The 19938-nt window shown below is 44.6% G+C and overlaps 1 protein-coding gene across 1 annotated transcript in view; it reads right to left on the reverse strand.

Moving 5' to 3' along the window:
* PCNX2 (pecanex 2) overlaps positions 1-19938 on the reverse strand; it is a 123161-nt gene that overhangs the window by 22270 nt on the left and 80953 nt on the right. The window contains exons 24-26 of the mRNA XM_083496724.1: positions 8166-8224; positions 3623-3838; positions 1475-1728 (exon numbers count right to left, since the gene is read on the reverse strand). Of these exons, the coding sequence (XP_083352850.1) occupies positions 1475-1728; positions 3623-3838; positions 8166-8224 (529 nt within the window). The remainder of the gene's footprint in view (positions 1-1474; positions 1729-3622; positions 3839-8165; positions 8225-19938) is intronic.

Below are 19938 nucleotides of genomic sequence, written 5' to 3' on the forward strand. Positions count from 1 at the left end.
GTGATGGCAGTTGCCTAATGTCAGTTCTTGAGTGAATCGTGCATATTATATTCAGACCACATGCTATTACTTACATTTAGTGTCTGGTATCTGCTATTCTCAGACCTCCGTCCTTAAGATTGTAAGAACTGCTCTGGCTGGATCAGATCAAATACGCAGTCCAGCATCCTGTTCCCCACATTGGCCAATGCCCCAGTGTGCATAGGATATTACTGTAAACATCCCTCATTTTAGTCTCGGCCTCCCATTTACTCAATTCAATATTCATCAGGTGCAGAGAAAGAACCAATGCATTCTCTGGCAGTCATTGCAACAAGGGTGATTTATCTCAAGGATTTATTTTATGAAATAAAGAAACGCATCTCCAACACAGCTGGATGCCCATCTTGGTTAGTCAATATCACCAACTGATCAAAGTAGTCAATAAATTCCATCCACTCTCTCCATGGTTAAGAGGAAAGGAACACAAGCACTTTTCTTAAAGATGATGACTGAAAGCTAAAATGGGATGACTTAATCTGCAAATATTACTTTTGCTAAATCTGTGACTAGTTGCCTGATCCTATTGAAAATGGCTGTTGTAGATGCCTGTCAGCATCCCGTTCATCAATAGCTTAATGTGATAGCCTGGCATTTGCTGTGTTTGCTGCCCATTGCCCAACATTTGACCTTGATGGAAGTGTTGGCAAGGCAGGTCAGTGACAATGCCTGCTCATCGCTGTGTGGGTGCTGTTTTAGTGAAAGCCCTTTGCATTCACTAGACACAGTTTTGGAAAAAAATAACCATGTTTTGTTCTCATCACAGTGTTGCACCTATATGGGAGCGAGGGGATGGGTCTGTTGATTAGACCAGTTCATGGAGGGTACAGCTATCAATGGCTGTGTTCTGCCTCCACATCAGAGGCAGTGCATCTGTGAATACTGGTTTGCTGGAATCACATGCGGGGAGAGTGCTTTTGCCTTCAGGACTGCTTGTGGACTTCCCCCAGACATCTGGTTGGCCCCTGTCAGAACAGAATTCTGGACAAGATGGGCCTTCGGTCTGATCCAGCAGGGTTGTACTTACATTTTTTTTATATTCTGAGGTTGTTGTGTTGGTTGGTTTTTTGGTTATACAGGTTGTAGCACAGTCAGGGCCGGCCCAAGACATTTTGCCACCTGAGGCAAACCACAAAATGGCACTCCCCTCCTACGCCATCTCCCCATGAAGATCTATGTCAAGAACAGGGGGGGGGGGCGGTGGATAAAGTTCTACACTGGGACCTGCTGCCCCTGTGGATTCTGCCACCTGAGGAAATGGCCACACTTTGCCTCATGGGTGGGCCGGCCGTGAGCACAGTGTTGTGATTCATGATGTCACAGTTATGCAGTGGCCAATGCACCCAAAACTTATTTGCTTCTGATTCACGTAAGGGTTTGGGCTACCAGATTACAGGCCATTCTTCCCAGAGGTACTGACAGACACTGCTTTTACCTTGATGTAATATCTGATGAGTATTCTTCGCAGATCAAACACTTGGAGCATTGTGGCAGCATTGTTGTCAATAATGCTATAGCCCTCCAGGATATACTGAGTCCGTGTTATTTCCCAGGTCAGCCACCGAAGGTTAAAAGCTGCGTTGCACGACAGCAAGTGAGGCAGGCGTCCAGGTTTGCAGCAGCAGCAGCCTTCATTGTCCTCATCTCCTTCTGTTATAGCCTCCACCTCCCTTTGTTGGCAATATGTCCCTTGGAGTGTAGTAATAATTGAAAAGCAGAAGGACACAATGGCAGTTACTGGTGAGATCAATGCGAATGAAACTGTTTGTGGCTAATACTTGGTGCTCCTTCAAATACTTAATAAATGGCAAGTGGGAAAAGGAGGGGGTGGAGGGGAGAGCTCCAGCATGGAATAAAATGTGCCAATTAATCTGTGCTCGAGAGAGAGCGGTGAGGTACAGACTGTTGATTTCACCTTATAAAGTAAAATATGCTGAATTCTATGCTTTAGGCAGCCTGGCATAAATTATATGGAGCCTAATTATATCTAAATGCTTTACCTTAAATGTAGAATGATAGGGATTTAGAAGTGCATGCCAGAGTCTTTGCTTTCGGAAGTAATATCTAAACGATAAACCCAGAGTGCTCTTTGTGCTTTTATAGACCTGTTATACCCAGGTGGGACATGTTCAGCAACAGGACTCACCCTCGCCCCCAAAATATAAGAGTCCTTTGCCTATAAAAGTCAAGACTTGTTATAAATAACATGCTAACTATAGACTTCCCTCTACCTAAGTAAGCAATGGAATTCAATTAGCAGCAAGCCATGGGGTACTGCAGCCGTTTTGGTCACACATGAGAGTCAGAACAGCATAGTGTTTAGAACAGGAACCTCAAGCTTTGGGGCTGAATGCAACCCCTTGGCACATCTCTGGGCCATGCCCACTTTCTTCATGCCACACTTCTCACCTGCTCTGCGAGTGCTTTTGCCTGCCTGGAATGAAATCAGAAATGCCAAGAGGCAGGTGTGCTAGACAGGATTGAAGAGCCTATGAATGAGTTTGGAAAAGGGAGAAGGAACTTAGGACCTTGTCCCCAGCCATGTACCTGCTTCTGGTCTGCTGGGGCTGATGCTCGCTCCCCTAGGGGCCGGAAATGCCTGCCTGGAACATGAGCTTTGCTGAAGTATTATGTACCAGTGGGCCAAATAGGAGTGGAATCCTATTTTGTGTGAGTTGTGTGAAGTTCCACACAATGGAACTCCAGCAGTAACTCCTCTTCCCTGAATCTTCCCTCTGCACCATTAAAATCTTCTCTGGAAAGTCCCCAAATCCCCAGTGCACAAGTGGAGGTCTGTTCCACTGATGCACAGGTGGCATTGGATATAACCCTATGGCCTTTAAAAGAAAACAAAACTAACTAACTAACTAAAACTGGTCTATTGTGCACTTGGTGGGGGGGGGGAAGTCCACATTGTTTTATTCAACTTACTAATAAATAGTTTCACATTCTGTCTCTAATTCTTCTATGATAGTAATGCATAACTGCACTTAGGCTAGCAAGCAAAAGTCTGCTGTTTGGCTTTTTGATTTAAATTCCAAATTATGCTTTGGGGGCTAAAGCAGCAGGTATCATGTGCATCAAGACCAAAATATAATTTCCCAGACCTCCATGAACCAAAAAAGCATTAAGCTTCACACTGTTTTCTTTCCAACCAATTAAGATTGACTGCTATACCACAAATTACTCTTCCAACAAGCAGAGAACTGGGAACATCTTGCTAAGATCTCTTGTCATGAGTACCGCAGCAGGTAAACTTATAAAGAAAGCAGTTAAGGGCTGGAGATGAAATGGGGACAATCTGTTGCCTGGGTGTGTGTGTCACATGTTGGCAGTGGGCATGGCCAGAACAGAAACCAGGTGGTACTAAACCAATGGTGTGGGGGGGGGCACCATCTTTTCTTCCCAGAAACAGTGCCCAGATAATTTTGGATGATGCAGCAACAACCCAGATAGAGAATTTTACGCCACTACTCAGATTTGCAATGCACACATTGAGAAGGGCACTAATGAGAAGGGCACATAGCAAATGAATTTTCTCCTCTTTCTAGCTCTTTATTCTTTGAGCTACATAGGTGCTTACCTCGAAATTCTAGCCCCCTGAGTTGGAAAGTGACAAGACCATTTCCGATTTCAATCAAGTGAACAAAGGCATTCAAGTAATCTGATGTCAAAATAAAACAGTCCCCAGAGCTGTAGTTTCCCCAGCGCCCAAGTATCAAATCTCCACAAAGAGACTCCTGCAGAGATCTTGTCAGGTGCTCATAAAAGATGGAGTTGAGGTTGTTATCGTCATTTCCTAAAATCACAACAACACAAAAGAATGTAAAAGGGATGAGGAACAAATCACCCAGCCGAAGACTCAGAAAGGAGTCCTGTTTTTCTGACTGCTTACTCAACCAGAAGCTCATCCTTGGAGATGAGGATGATCATCTTGGAAGCACACGGCATCATTAAATGTGGGCCCACTTTACCACATGTATCACTGAACACCTTTAAAAGTTTGTTTTGGGTTGTATTTTTTTAATGTTTCAAATATACTTTTATTTCATTTTGTATTGTTTTATTGTTTGGTTGTTTGCTGTCCTAAGCTCCTTTAGAAGGAAAGGCCAGATAGAAATTCGAATAATTATAATAACAACAACAATGTCAGAAACTTTGGCAAAGGGTCTTGTGGGGGGGGGGATGAAAATAGTGAGAAGTCAGGGCATGAGAGATACACTTGCAGGCATTTGCTTTAGTTTTACTGAATATGCAAGCAATTGTGATCACGGCTGCCCTCTTTTGAAATGCTTGGATGCACGGTTGTTATACAAGCCACAAAATTATAGATCATAATAACGTCTAAAATTGCAATATGTAATGATTTATATTCATTGTACTGAGGTTTGAGTGCCATGAAACAGAAAAGAGGAGCTTAATTGCCAGATATTTAGATATGAAACCTCTTCCTGTGTGACAGGGTTTTATAGAGGTGATATACACAATATTTCTTATTGTGTATGTAGTATACTGTGTCTATGAATGTATGTTTAATTGCTTTTGATGTCTCATTTTTATTGTTTATGTTTAAGTTTGTATTATTAGAGTGAAATAACGCTGAAATGCATTGGCAGCTTGTATATGGTAAAACTTTAATAAAGCTTCATCATTGTCACCATACATGTGCTTCTACCGCCGGATATTTCTTAGGTTCCGGAATAATAGGACCTAGGAGACCAGGGTTCAAATACCTGCTCAATCAAGTGGCTTGTGAGTGACATTTGGCCAGTCCCTGCCTCTCAGTCTAACCTACCTCACAGCGTTGTTGTGAGGATAAACGGGAGAGGCAAAAACCATGTACACCACCTGTAGCTCCTTGGAAAAAAAGAAGTGGGATATAAATAAAATAAATAAATAAATGGTCTGAAGGCACAGGATACTGCTCTGTTTGCAGGTCTGTCCCATAAGCTGCCTGCGAACCACATGTAAGGCACTCTGGGCACTTTCAAGGAAGAGCAGAGGATAAGTAAATATGAGGAGCCTTTCCCTCCATAATTTTAGCCCAGTTGCTCAGTTTTGAATGTTGTGTCTCTGATGAGAAAAAGGCAGTAGAAAGCACCCCATTCATAATTGTGCTTTACAGTCTGTATGAGGAGCACTGTCTTACCAAATGGGGAATAAGACTCCCAGTCTTACTTAGCACTTAGTACTCTCCACATTTATTTAATTATCCCCTTGCTAGAGTGTGTTGTGCAGAGTGATCTACAACAAAGCCAATGGACACACTGGCATCTCGAACCTCAGCCATTATGACTCATTATAACAACTGTAGCTTCCAGATTCTCTCATGAATTGCCTGGTTTAAGTAACATTAGCTGAGAATGCTTGACCCTGATGTAACCTTGTGAAAAATAAAGTTAATAAGTAAATGTAATGAACTTCATGCACCCACCAGAGTATAAATGCTTCAGTTAAAAGCCAATGAATAAAGAAATAGATGTTCTGGCTTTCAGATTCTACTATTTCAGTTTTGTTAGTCACAGATAACCAACCAGAGGCACCACTGCCTTAATAAGTTAGAAGAAAACTCTAAGTCACATTACAGACCTTGAATTCAAATGGGAACAGTATTGTGCAGTTTTATTGAGACCAACCAGAAATCGCACAACAGTGAGCTAGGTTATGGGTATCACAGAAATCTTTTTCAGGTTCAACATTAAAAATAGGTGGGGGGATACAGGAGCCAGAAGGAGAGAAGAAAAAGTTGTCACTGTTAGAAGGCACTGTTGAAACCAAATCTGCAGCAAATTGTAGACAAGGCCAAGGAAGCATTTTGTGAAATCCAAATGCTAGTTGACTACTATGTGATTTTTGGTGGGTCCTAATGAAGCTATTTCCATTTTGGGTTGTTGTTTTTTTTTCTTCAAATGGATGAAATTGATTGCACCACATCCAACACCAACTATGAAATCTGGTCTGATGTCCACACCTGTGTTCACACACCACACTAAGTTTGCCAATATTTTTCTATTCCTCGGCATATGTCCCTCAGACAGAAGGAAGCACCTTAAAGGGATTGTGTAGGCCTGTTTTGATCATGACTGGTTGGACTGGGGAGTTAATGCAGAAGCGACTTTGGGGTATCAAAGCAACAGGCGTGTGGCTCATCCCAAATAGGGAGGTGGATGAAACAGGTGGCAAATAATGCATTGTTGGTTTAATTATTTGCATATGACCCCCACGTTGTGACATGTTATTCTTGTAACAACCTAGTTTGTTTCTTGGCCAAGCAGGAATCTTTTGAACCTAGGTTTCCCTGGTCCAATTCCAACTCCTCATCTTCTTCTCCACACTTTGGACTGTTCAGTCCTTTGAGAATTACGAAGTCTAATTCGCAAACCTAAGCACTCGTGGCATGCAGAGCGCTAAAACGCAAATTAAAACAAGAAACTAAATATGATTAATGAAATGAAGCAAAATCTTCCATGTGTGCCAAAACAGTGTCACACAGTCTAACTGACAGTGCCAGTGAGCTTGAATTCTCCTGCCTAATTAACATGGTTTGGCTCGGGCAGGGCTTCCATTTTCTCCCATGCATCAGTGCCCACCGATATATTCTATTTAAAGGCTACCCAAGCTCCTTGAAGTCCTTGGAAATGTAGATGTCAAAAACTTTCAGCAAAGTTCCCTTTTGAATATGCTGATGAAGATCAAACATGAATTAAGAGTGCAGGGCGATGTTAGGTATCTGGATGAGCTGGTTTCCCAGCACATCCTCACAGCACATCCCCACTGAAGGCTGATTATAGGGCTGCTGGGCTGACTTAGCCACAGAAAAGAAAAGAAGAAAAGAAAAGAAAAGAAAAGAAAAGAAAAGAAAAGAAAAGAAAAGAAAAGAAAAGAAAAGAAAAGAAAAGAAGGGGATTCTAAAGCCACAACTGACTACAGGAATCACAAACAAAATCTGCAGGAGGCACACACAAAAACTGTGCTGATTCTTAAAACACCTCCCTTTGTATTGGCACACTTGAAATTCAACTACTGGGGGCAGGGATGGAACAGCAGTGATGAAGGGATCATCTGTGCCAGATTCTCATTCAGCCCATAATAACCTGAAGCATAAGACAACAAGGCTCCTGTGTCTTTAATAGCCATGCAGATGAGGGGGTTGTTACAGCTTCTTCACTGGGTTCAGCAAGTTTCATCCATCAAAAACACCTCTTTTGGGGGACTTGTCTTCTTGCATTTGTCCTCCTGTTCAAGTCATAGCTTGAAATGTGCCTATCCAGCTGCTGGTTGCTCTAGAGCAGGATTTCCCAAATTTGGGTCTCCAGCTGTTTTTGGACTACAGTTCCCATCATCTCTGACCACTTGTCCTACTAGCTAGGGATGGTGGGAGTTGTAGTCCAATAACAGCTAAAGACCCAGGTATGGGAAACCCTGCTCTAGAGTTACTGCACTTCCCTGAGCACCTATAGCTTCATAAGGATGTACTCTTAGGCATCAAGATTAGGCACAAGCTGGATTTTGGTGTGAGGGGGTGTTGCACAGAGATAACATCAGTATAGGATTTCCCTGCACCAGCAAAATTGATAGATGGCTGTGATACTATAGATACTCATCCAAAATGTTTTCTTCGAATGGGCTCATTTGCAGCTTGATAACCCTTTTATAAAATAATAAGAAATAAAATAAATAAATAAATAAATAAATCTCATGAAAACAAATTCATCAAAAATATTATTTAAAGCATGAATATTTCAAAATCTGAAATAACCCTTTCCATTAGAATATTATTATGCTTTGAACTACAAACAGAATGGGTTGGATCCAGAGGTTCCCTTCTGCAAGTGGACAGTCTCCTTCAGAGGAAGAAAGGTTTTTTCCAACTTGGAACAAGTTTCTAATGTGACAAAACAGGACTGAATGTTTCCCTTAGTGCACAAGGTTTTGCACTAAGCATTATTTCAAGATGCTTGTGCCCAGTCCGTGTTGTGCAAAGTCTTCTGACAGATCTTCCACAACAGTTTGCACCACTGCCAGAATTTCATTTACTGTTGTCTCCCTGGATCCAACCCAATTACATCCAGTATTTTGAATAATCAGTCATTATAAATTTGAGCAAAATAAATTCTGTCCCCTACCTGCACCCTTTTCAATCTGAAGTGCCAGTCTCGTGTTGGAATGGTCCACTCGTTTTGTGCTGGAAATAAACAGATACCTACAGATTATCCCTGTCTTCTATTTCTATTCTGTACAAGTGAGATACTTTGATTCCTGATCTGGCTTCATTTGGCCACACAAAATATTATTGTGTAGTGTTTCATTTGCACACAACCCAAATTCTTTTAACATCAAGCAACAGTGCTGGCTTTCTGTGCTGACTGAATTCCTTGTTCTTTCAGATGGCAGTTCCAGAAAGCGAGCCATTTCATGCAGTGAACCATCTAAAACAGTAGATCTCATACTGACCACAATTATGCTGTTGACACCTGCATCTTCAAAATATTCCTCATAACTTAATGTGGGTTAGTTTGAAATAAATGTATTTCCAGCTTTCCATATTCAAACAATAAATATCTATCTGCTCCAAACAAATCATATTTTAAAACACCCTCCGTATAAAGACACATCAATTCATGAAGGAAAAAGACATGGGCATTTTGAATGTGCTGCCAAATAAACAGTACTGGATTATCTAGAGAGCTGTACCACTTCATAAACTTTTACACTTATATATAGAGAGGAGTTAAAATGTTGGCATGGCCAATCAGAAGTTTCTGTGTATAAAGATTTGAGAGTCTTGCTTCCCACATCATTGGAAATCCAATATATAGGGTAGCTTTCCTGAAACAAGAGAGATACCACCATAAACCCATTAGAAACAGCATGTTTTTCCTCCTGACAGATTCATCTGTGTTGGCCCAAAGAGTTTCACACAACTGCTTTGTAAAGTTTTAGAATAACACATGAGATAACCCTAGAACGTTGCTCTTATCTGCCTCTTTAACTAAGAACCACAACCCCAGCCTTCTCAAAACTGTTTAAAATGACACAGCTGTTGCAAAACCAAAGTACAGAGAAACTATTTCACTCCTAAAGTTGTGGAAATCAGAAGTAATTTAGCCAAGGGACATCCGCAAAGTCTATTTTGGACTTTAAAATCTCCACACAATTATGGCAGCTGAAATGCTGCAACTTGATAAAAGCTCCAAGAATCTGTACAGTATTAAAATTCTAATATCCTGTATCCCAGACTCAGCTGCACATTCACCCTTGGGCTTTCAGCTGTCAGCTAGGATCTCTTTTAAAAATGAACTTTTGAGACTACTGGGCAATGGGAGCTTTTCTCCAGTGGCTTCTTACTTTAAATTTTGTTCTTACCACTCAGCCAGGGTGATAATTAGCTCAGTAATTGAATTTCTTCCTGAGTGGCCTTATTCCACACAAACCGAGTGCAGGTCCTCTGGAGCTTGCCCAGAGGAGCATGTGAAAATTGTGAGAGTCTCTTCAGCAGGGAGCTAACTAATTCTGAAAGACTCCGCTAAATTGTTAAAATGACTTCACTGCTTCCTCTTCCTCTTTAAATGCCCGTGAAGGCCGATCGGAAAAGGTTCAGCATGTATGTAATCACATCATTTTATCAGTATGTTTGTTTTCTTGTGGCGATACCGTGCATCCCGTTTTTATTTCACTAGCCAAAATGTAATTCTTGTTCCCCAAGGCTCATTTAGGCCACTCCAAATATATGGGAAGAAATAAAAATCTAGTCCTATGTCAGATCAAAACTCAGATATTTAAGTCAACAGAATATGGGAGACAGTTGTGGTTATCTAGGGAGGAAAAGGGCAGCCGCATGCCTCACTTTGCAGAGGACAGCCCTCTATTTCAAATGGTGTCCAGTCCCAGTCCAGTTTAAAGATAACCCTAGGAAGAGAGTCCAGGGACCCTGAAGGTGCCCACCAGCAGCTAGAAGTTGGTCACCAGCACTTCTTCTCGATAGCTGGGGTGACTCACATGACCTGCAGAGGCCAGAGTGTAGCAGGGAGACAAGCAGTGCCTCACAAGGGGGCCCAGGCAAGAACCAGATGCCACAGAGTGTTTGCCCAGGCCTTCAAATGCAGTACCTTTGGTTCACACAACAGGGGTGGCATTATCACTATGGAGCCATGCCATTTGGCCTGTCAGAAGCTGTACGTCTCATATATTAAAGCTTCATGTTTAAATTATAGTACCTGGGCGACATCTAATTTTGTGAGCTCAATGTCTGTAGAAACGTCTGACTTGCATGCCTACTGTACAAAGGTAAGAGTTGTATCCATCGCTGTGCCAATTTTTGCCTCTTGCCTTGCCCACCACTTGCATGCAGCCCTGGCATACCCTTTCAGACCCTTGAACTGAAAAAGGTTTCCCTGTTGTAGCTGCTCAGTGAGGATTGCCATTGCCCTCTACTTTCCTGGATTTCTGAGTCATTGTGGTAGTAGCATGACACTTCTTTTGGCCGTCACATGGTAAGATGTTAACCAAGAAGAAGCATGGCAAAGGTTTTCATATTTCCATGGCTAGATGGTACAGACAGTACAGATACCTGGCTCCCCATGTGGTTTCAGTGCTGAGTATACAAGAGTCAAGCATGGGGCTTGGAAGGCCCAGGTGCGATCCCTGGAATCACCAGGTAAGGCTGGGAAGTTCCCCTGCCAGAAACCCTGGACAGCCACTGCTGCCAGATAGAGTAGACAATGCTGAGCAAAATGGTCCATTGGCCTGACTCAGTTTAAGGCAGCTTCCTATGTTGAATGTGTGCATCTGGCCGATGTACCATGTATCCATGCAATTCAGGAAGACAGAGCCGAAAGACAATTCAGGAAAGAGGTACTCTGAACTGGCCCCAAGGAGCGATCCACCTTGGCCACAGCAATTTTGCTCCACTTTGCTAACACAGGGAGGAAAGCAGGAAAACGGAACAAAACAAATGTCAACTTTGTGGAAAAAGGAGAAGTAAAAGGGTTCACGTTCGCTTTTGCCTAAGAGTGCACCATTCTGAGTGTCTGTTTTCAAGATCATAATTACTGGGAGAATGTTTGGGGCATGCCTGAACAGCTGGAGGCCTGTTACAGTTTTCTCCTCAATATAGCGAGAAAGCTGGGACCGCGACGCTCGGAAAACTGGCAGCTCTATCCTAACCTCTTTAGAGACACTTAACTGATTTAGTTACACTATGCAGCAATTCACTGGAGACCCCCAGAGCAAACACAAGCTGTGCCATTCCCCAAAATAGAAACTGACAGATGCTTTTTGAAAGGACAGAATAGAAACAGGAAGGAAGGAGAGAAGCAAGAAAGAGGCTTGAAAAGGAAGAGTGCAAGATTCCTGGTGGCAGCTCCACAGCTGAGAGGCATCACACTCACGATGCAGAGCTTGGGCAGCAGCCTACTGTTCCGTGGGAAAGAAAGAAACCCATAAGAAAGAAAGAAATCACCTTATTGCACTGCTGAATCTGTTACTTTTAGTAGAGACAAAACAATAAAAGGCATAATTCTAGTGCTACTGTTCTGTTTGGGGTTTCTTTGCAAGCCGGGGAAAGGTCAGCTTTCAAGTGTCCACCCATTAAATGAGATTTACTGCCATTTCCTTTTCACTCCTCCTACCTATAGGATGTAATAATTTGAGCAGCTGTAAAAATAAGGGGGAAAGAGCAGCCTCCATACTGGGGAAGGAACACATGCTAACGTAGGACTCTTGGATTCAAGGCTGATGCTGTTTTTTAAGGGAACAAAGAAGTGTTCAGAGTTTGGTTTATATAGTGGCCACTTACTAAGAGGCAAGACAGATGGAACAATTCAGTAGGTACCACAATGAGACTTTGTTTCCTTTCGATGTGTGATGTATGTTTACAGAAGACACCTGCTTTCTCTTGCCTCTTTTCCGCAGTCACTCCCTATCAGTCGGTTTTAGACTGTGAGCCTGTGGGCGTGGATTTATCTTTTAATTTTTTAATAGTGTGGTACTTAGTCATCTAAGGAGCTTTGTAAATAAAACATGATGGCAGTGCTTATAGCAGGCAAAAGTCACAGTATCACAGTGAAGATCAGCAGCCCTAACCTGTTTAAATTGGCTTGATCTTCAATGGTACCAACAGCCAAATTAACACTCTGTGCTAGGTAAATGGGGAACAGCCATAGAGCTTCCCATTGCTCATAATGAAAGTCTCTTCATATAAGGCCAATTCATATATAGGTGGTGTGAGAGCTACCTCTGTGTGGCAGCTTCCCACTTCACTCTGGCAATACAGGCAGAAAACATGAATGTGTGTAAAGAGATAATTACTCCTCATGTGAATTAATCCCCAGGACTGAGCCCTAGTCTATATGTTACCCTTGTCACATTGTCCTGCTGAAGATACTATCTCCGTAGCAAGTTTGCTTCCCCCTCCCCTCCCCAAAAAAATTCTGCTCAACCTCCCCCTACCCAAGTTTAACTAGTTTAACTAAACAGGAATCTGAGCCAAGATGTAGCCATCAACGGGAAGAAGACAGAAGTATGTGAAATCTAACAAAACGGCCATGACTGTGAAACATTTCTTACTATGGTGCCCCATACCCTGAGTCCACGTTCACTAAGGGTGGAGGGTCTCACTGCCTTGAAAAGCCAACATCTCCTCTGCTCCCAGTTTCAATTTGTGAGGAAAACACTGCCTAGTTACAACACCAGCCAGCACTTACTGGATTAATCACGATCCTATAACAGTGTTGCCTGTGAAAGCCCCCCAATACAATACATTTGTTCCAGCTCACTGGACTGAAGGCGGACATTGGGCTTTTATTAAACTATAGGTAAAGGTAAAGGTACCCCTGACCGTTAGGTCCAGTCGTGGACGACTATGGAGTTGCGGCGCTCATCTCGCTCTATAGGCCAAGGGAGCTAGTGTTTGTCCGCAGACTGGCTGCTTTTGGCAAAACAAGAGCAGCGCACAGAAATGCCATTTACCTACCTGCCGGAGCGGTACCTATTTATCTACTTGCACTCTGACGTGCTTTCGAACTGCTAGGTTAGCAGGAGCAAGGACCAAACAACAGGAGCTCACCCCGTCATGGGGATTTGAACCGCCAACCTTCTGATCGGCAAGCCCTAGGCTCAGTGGTTTAACCCACAGCGCCACCCGTGTCTTTATTAAACATAGTACTCACCCAATAAAGTGACAAAGCAGCTCAATAAGGTCAGGCTGGAACCTAGGAATAATCTACCATGGGGCAGAAACATAAAACAAAGGGGGGGGGACCACACTACTGGCTGTCTCCTGCAACTCCACTCCAACATATCATCAAGGATCTACAGCCTATCCTGGACAATGATATGTCATTCCTTACAAGTTTCAGGCATGAGGCATGGACTTATTTACAGGCAGACCCGTAAATAAAACAGGTAAGTACTAGCAATGACAACAGCAAACAAACAAACCTATGAGAGAGAGTGAGAACAGAAGAATCAGACCCTGCAACAAATTAATTTGCCAACTCTGCCTCCATCTATACTTCAGCAATACTGATAAATGATCCAACATCTGCCCAAACATTAAAGGCTCATTCACTTGCACAGTCTCCAACAGGATAGAAATGTAATTCCCTTTAACTTTCTATGTAGGACAAACAGCTTTGTCTCCATCTCCTGCTCCCACAAAAAAACCCCACACCCCTCACCCCGGGAGAAGACTCACGGATCATCTACACCAGTTCATTCAGCAGTGTCCTCTTGTTCAAATTAAATTGTGTCTTGCCCCATGAGCATTACATTTGCCACATGGGGCCATCTACTGATCTAGGTATCCATCTCAGGACACTTATTCCAAGAGCAAGAGTCCATTCTTCTGTGTCACATGGAAAGAAGCGTAGGGCTTTGGCTGAGCTTGTGATTGACAGTGCTGAGCAGGAACTGAAAGTGACAGAAAAGATGAGGAATAGACAAGCCTCACTCATCGCCACGATCTCTTCTCTAGTAGCTTGCAGAATATGGCTGCTTCACATATATGGCCTCCATATCCTGTCCCTCACACAGCAAGCTGGATCGTGGCCATTTTTACATATGCTGTAGAGCAGCATATTGTGGCAAAGAAAAGTGGCTAAACAAGTCTGGAAATGATTAAATAACAAAGAACAATTTAATAGGAAATATAAAAAGCTGACATCAAAGCAGATGTAGAAGAGAAAATTCTTTAACAGCATGTGGATAAAAATAAATTAAGGAAACAAAAGGAATAGCTAGATGAAAATAGAAGCCAAGAACAAACTGAGGGCAGGGGAGTGGGGCTCATGTTAAATGCACGAGAATGAAGAAAGCAAGAATCCAGTTAGATCAGTCAAGGGACTGTGCTGAGAAATTAATGACAGATCACAACATTTTCCCACTCGGGGATGATTTCATCACCTACAAGGGACCAACACTGGGTGTATTTCTTGGGCACAATGTATTTGCTGTTGGTTCATTTTGCAAGGACTGCAACATTTAGAAAATAAGCCTAAATTTAAAATGCAGGTGTTGTGCAAGGAAAACAAATGATTCTATCTCCAAGCAAATTCAGTGAGAGTTATGGGCGCTTGGACACAAACAGGTGGTCTAAGATGGCAGATTTGTGGTTCCATGTCTACTCTTAAAATGTTGCAGTTGCTTGCAAAGTGTGGCTTGGCTTGGCTCACTTTTTGGAATCATCAGAAACCATTTCTTTTCAGGTATTTTCTGAGATGGAAGATTCCAGTCTTCTTCATCTGATCTGGCACACTATGCTCTATCTCAGGCATAGGCAAACTCCGGCCCTCCAGATGTTTGGGACTACAATTCCCATCATCCCTGACCACTGGTCCTGTTAGCTAGGGATGCTAGGAATTGTAGTCCCAAACATCTGGAGGGCCGGAGTTTGCCTATGCCTGCTCTATCTGCATGCATTGAGAGGACAGAGATTGATTCTGTGTTTTGAAGAAAGCAGGTAGATGAGATCACTATCTTCCCAACTTCATCATTCTATGATGGTGCTGAATAAAGATTATCATTAATCCTGAAAGGTTATAGATAATGTTTTAAAGTTCATAATTCACCAACCTAGCATGGCAAAGTATCACATTTATTGCTAGATACTCTGTGGAGTATCAGACTGGGAAGTGATTCTTCCTTCAGGCTTAAAGTGGATTTGATATGAGGGGTCCCTCACCACATCTCTCTGTGCTTTTATTTTTACCGTAAAGCAAGCATAGAGGCTCTTCCATCTCAGTCCTCATTGGGTTGGGGTTTTTTTGGGGGGGTGTTGCCCCCTTAAGTTTTCCCCCTAAATATTTGTTATATCTCTGCAAAGCTTTGGATTTCGACAATCATGTTGATCCTTCCCACTTGTATGTGAGTGGTGCTGTTGTGGCGATGAAAAAGTTGGTACTCAGAGGGTGCATCTGTTCTTTGTATACAGTGCGATCACATCTTACATGCATCTTGCTTAACACAGATGCAGTTTTATGCTTTTGACTGCAGCCTCTGGGGGACAAACCTCTCAAGTGGGGAACCAGGGAGAAAGGCTCTCAAGGAATATCCGAGTGGAGTGGAGACCTCCTGACCTGTGATTGGAAGGTGGGAGAGAAGCAGTGCCCTGCAGTGAGCTTTTAGAGCTACCAAAGGGGAAAGAGAGAGGCAGTTTTCTAGGGCCCTGGCTGGACTGGAGGGCGGCAATCCCAGGGAGTCTGAGGTTCTGGCCTATACACGATTTTGTGTGCATGCACTCTACCCAGAACCTAACCCTTGCCTAAGATGCGATCTCACTCTCTAGGGTTGAACAGTTGCTCCCTGTTGTGTTAAAAATTATTGGCACTGAACAATAGATTCTGAAACTCGTTTCCTGAAAAAAATCAAGAATTGTCTCAAGTAAATACACAACTTGTACAACTCACTTTAGCCTTTCCCCTACCCATTCATAGTCACACACGTAAAGTTGCTTCTGTTCCCTAAAACCACAAAAACCAAACACTTGTTATTGTTCTTATTAGGTGGACATTTGAGGAATAGGAAGTGGAGAAAAACAGACCCTGATGGTATCTTCAGAGTTTGGGGATACCACAGCGCTTGCAGCTCACTGGGAAGAGAGGAGGAGAGAGAAGGCTCTGGAGATCTGACCTGACTTATCCTGGTTATGTAACTAGAATCTTGATTCTTTCTTTCTGTCTCAAGCTGCCAGGAATGAATATGTGGGGCAATGATTCTTTACGCTGGAGCAGGAAGCCATTCAAAATGAATGACTTGTTCTTGTAGGCTGTGATTGACATTATGTCTACACGTGCGTGTACATGTGATCAACTGAAATCATTGCAGGCACAGAATGCAAGCCATCAGGAATGTCTCTTGAATAAATCCCTTGACATGAGGGCTGCCATCCAATTAAATATATCTTAATTAATTGAATAAGTTTTGATGGATTAATTAATTTATTGAACTTGCATAAATCTGCACGTGGATTCTGAAAATGAAAGAATTCTCTTTGGATTAAGTTGATGCGTGAATATGTCAGAGTGTGAAAGACCCGTACAAACGCCTCTACTTAGATGGCACCCACCATTGGGGATTATATAGGTACGTAAATTAAAAATAACATAAAAGGTTTATTCAAAATTAATAAATCTGGCCAATCAATCAACTAAACCCTGCAACCCTGCTTAAAATGGGAGTTTGCAGAAAACGACAGCCCTCCTCTTGCGCATCTTCACACAAGATGTTTCCATATGGCATGCATATGTGTAGCAAGCATTTTTATAGTATACCTTTCATGAGGAAGGAAGGAAGGAAGGAAGGATGAAAAGCAAGAAAAATAGAAGCGCTTATGTTTATTGCCACTTTTATCCTATTGCTAGGATTTTTCTGGAGGCACACAGTGGCGTTTGCCAGTGTACCTATAGCGACATGGCAAGAGAGCCAGTGTGGTGTAGTGGTTAAGGGTGGTAGACTTGTAATCTGGGGAACCGGGTTCGATTCCCCGCTCCTCCACATGCAGCTGCTGGGTGACCTTGGGCCAGTCACACTTCTCTGAAGTCTCTCAGCCTCACTCACCTCACAGAGTGTTTGTTGTGGGGGAGGAAGGGAAAGGAGATTGTTAGCCGCTTTGAGACTCCTTTGGGCAGTGATAAAGCGGGATATCAAATCCAAACTCTTCTTCTGCTTAGCAAGTGGGCCACAACTATTCTACTATGCGTTCCAGCTATAATACCATTAGAAAGGCTACCAGCACATATTAGGGGCATAGAACTGAGTTTATGTTGATGGCTTTGTGGCATGTGAAATGCACTTGGAATATACGCAGCAGAGTGGTTGCAAGTTGCATGTTGCCCAAAAGTGTGTGTAACAAAATTCTGAAGCTGTTTTTCTTATTAGAAAAAGAAAAACTACTCTCTTGGGGCCCCCCAAAAAAAATTAAAGGGAAAAAAACCTGGATGTACATTTCCACAATATAAGATAAAAAACAAATAAAATAAAACCTACATACATCAACAGTGTTTTGTGTTGTGTAGGCTCCTATGGGCCCCGCCTGCTAATCTGCTCCCTAAAACAGTGTTTCCCAACCGGTGTTCCGCGGCACACTACTGTGCCGTGAGACATTGGCTGGTGTGCCGTGGGAGGGAGGCGGGCGAGTCGGGCGGTGAGAGGCAGCGGCGGCGAGAATCCGCGTCGAGCCGGGGGCGGCTCCGCGGTGGTGGTGCCGAGCGGCGGGGCAGCGCGTGCAAAAGGGAGGAGCGCGAGACAGCGGAGGAGGAGGAGGCCGGCATGTCCGGGCAGCAGCAGCAACAACAGCAGCAGCAACTCCCGGCGACGGCTCCTCAAGCCCCGCCACCGCCCCCTCCTCCGCCCGCTATCGCCGCCACCACCACAACAGCCGCCGCCGCCTCAGTTGCCGCCGTCCCTCAGTCCCTCGCTCTGCTGCCTCCTCCCACCCCCAAAGCTTGGAGGTTCCCCGGCAAGGGGGAGGGAAAAAACTTTCACTTTCGTGCGTCCCTCCCGGCGTGACGCTGCGCGCTGACGTCACGGGGCGGGGCTTTAATGGTGGTGTGCCGCGAGATTTTTTTTCAGTAAACAGGTGTGCCGTTGCCCAAAAAAGTTTGGGAAACACTGCCCTAAAATATCACTGGTTTGCTCATTTCTATATATAGGGTACCTACATTCGGCATGGACTTTTCAACAATTACTTTGATAAAATGCATATTTTGTTATGTGCAAATGGCTTTAGATACCTATTAGGTCGATAAATTACCATATAGCATACCGTATTTTTCGCCCTATAGGACGCACCGTCCCATAAGACGCACCTAGGTTTTTTGGGGGGAAATAAAGGGAAAAAAATTATTTCCCCCCAGGCGCGGGGCTGGGGCAGCCCGAGCTTTCCCTGACCCCAGCCCCCAAACAGGCAGCTCTCTGCAAGCCGTGGGAGCCCAGCGGTGGCTCCCGCTGCTTGAGAAGAGGTCCGCGAAGCCTGCACGCGCTGAGATCAGCGCGCGCAGGCTTCGGGGTGTCTGCAGCTCTCCCCAAGCAGCGGGAACGTTCCCGCTGCTTGAGGAGAGATCCGCGAAGCCTGCACGCGCTGAGATCAGCGCGCGCAGGCTTTGGGATGCCTGCAGCTCTCCCCAAGCAGCGGGAGCGTTCCCGCTGCTTGAGGAGAGATCCGCGAAGCCTGCACGCGCTGAGAACAGCGCGCGCAGGCTTCGGGATGCCTGCAGCTCTCCCCAAGCAGCGGGAGCGTTCCCGCTGCTTGAGGAGAGATCCGCGAAGCCTGCACGTGCTGAGATCAGCGCGCGCAGGCTTCGGGATGCCTGCAACTCTCCCCAAGCAGCGGGAGCGTTCCCGCTGCTTGAGGAGAGATCCGCGAAGCCTGCACGCGCTGAGATCAGCGCGCGCAGGCTTCGGGATGCCGGCAACTCTCCCCAAGCAGCGGGAGCGTTCCCGCTGCTTGAGGAGAGATCCGCGAAGCCTGCACGCGCTGAGATCAGCGCGCGCAGGCTTCGGGATGCCTGCAACTCTCCCCAAGCAGCGGGAGCGTTCCCGCTGCTTGAGGAGAGATCCGCGAAGCCTGCACGTGCTGAGATCAGCGCGCGCAGGCTTCGGGATGCCGGCAACTCTCCCCAAGCAGCGGGAGCGTTCCTGCTGCTTGAGGAGAGATCCGCGAAGCCTGCACGCGCTGAGATCAGCGCGCGCAGGCTTCGGGATGCCTGCAGCTCTCCCCAAGCAGCGGGAGCGTTCCCGCTGCTTGCCGAGAGGTCCGCGAAGCCTGGAGAGCGAGAGGGGTCGGTGCGCACCTACCGCTCTCGCTCTCCAGGCTTCAGCGAAAGCCTGCATTCGCCCCATAAGACGCACCCACATTTCCCCTTCATTTTTGGAGGGGAAAAAGTGCGTCTTATAGGGCGAAAAATACGGTATATTCAAGACAAAAAACAGTGACAAATTGTTGTTGACAAAGGACAGCTGGACATATAAAGGGCTCTATTACCTTTAGTAGCTTAGGGCCTCATCAAACCTAAATCCAGCCCTGGGTGCCATCCCATTTCCATTCCCTCCTTGCTGCTTAATAATAATTTTGTTATTTGTACCCTGCCTATCTGACTTCAGTTCTATGGCTCCCTACCACCCTGGCTGGGCTTTAGAAAGGTGTTGCAAATATGTACTTGGAACCCTGGGGCTGGGGAGAACAGCAGTGGGGGGGGGTGGAGGAGAGCTGCTGCAACCTGCTCCCCCTACTGCCCCCCCAAAAAGTGAGAAAATGACTGGAAAATCACCCCCCTACCCCACCCCCCCTGATGCTGACATTGCTTTTCAGCAAATAAGTAAACTGTCAGGGTTTCCTTATACATGACTGCATGTAATGTGTAGTTTGGCTCTAACAGACTCAGCCTTAAAGGTGAGAGCTTT

The sequence above is a fragment of the Podarcis liolepis genome (assembly GCF_965112155.1).
Source record: "Podarcis liolepis genome assembly, chromosome: 3".
Lineage (NCBI taxonomy): Eukaryota > Metazoa > Chordata > Lepidosauria > Squamata > Lacertidae > Podarcis > Podarcis liolepis.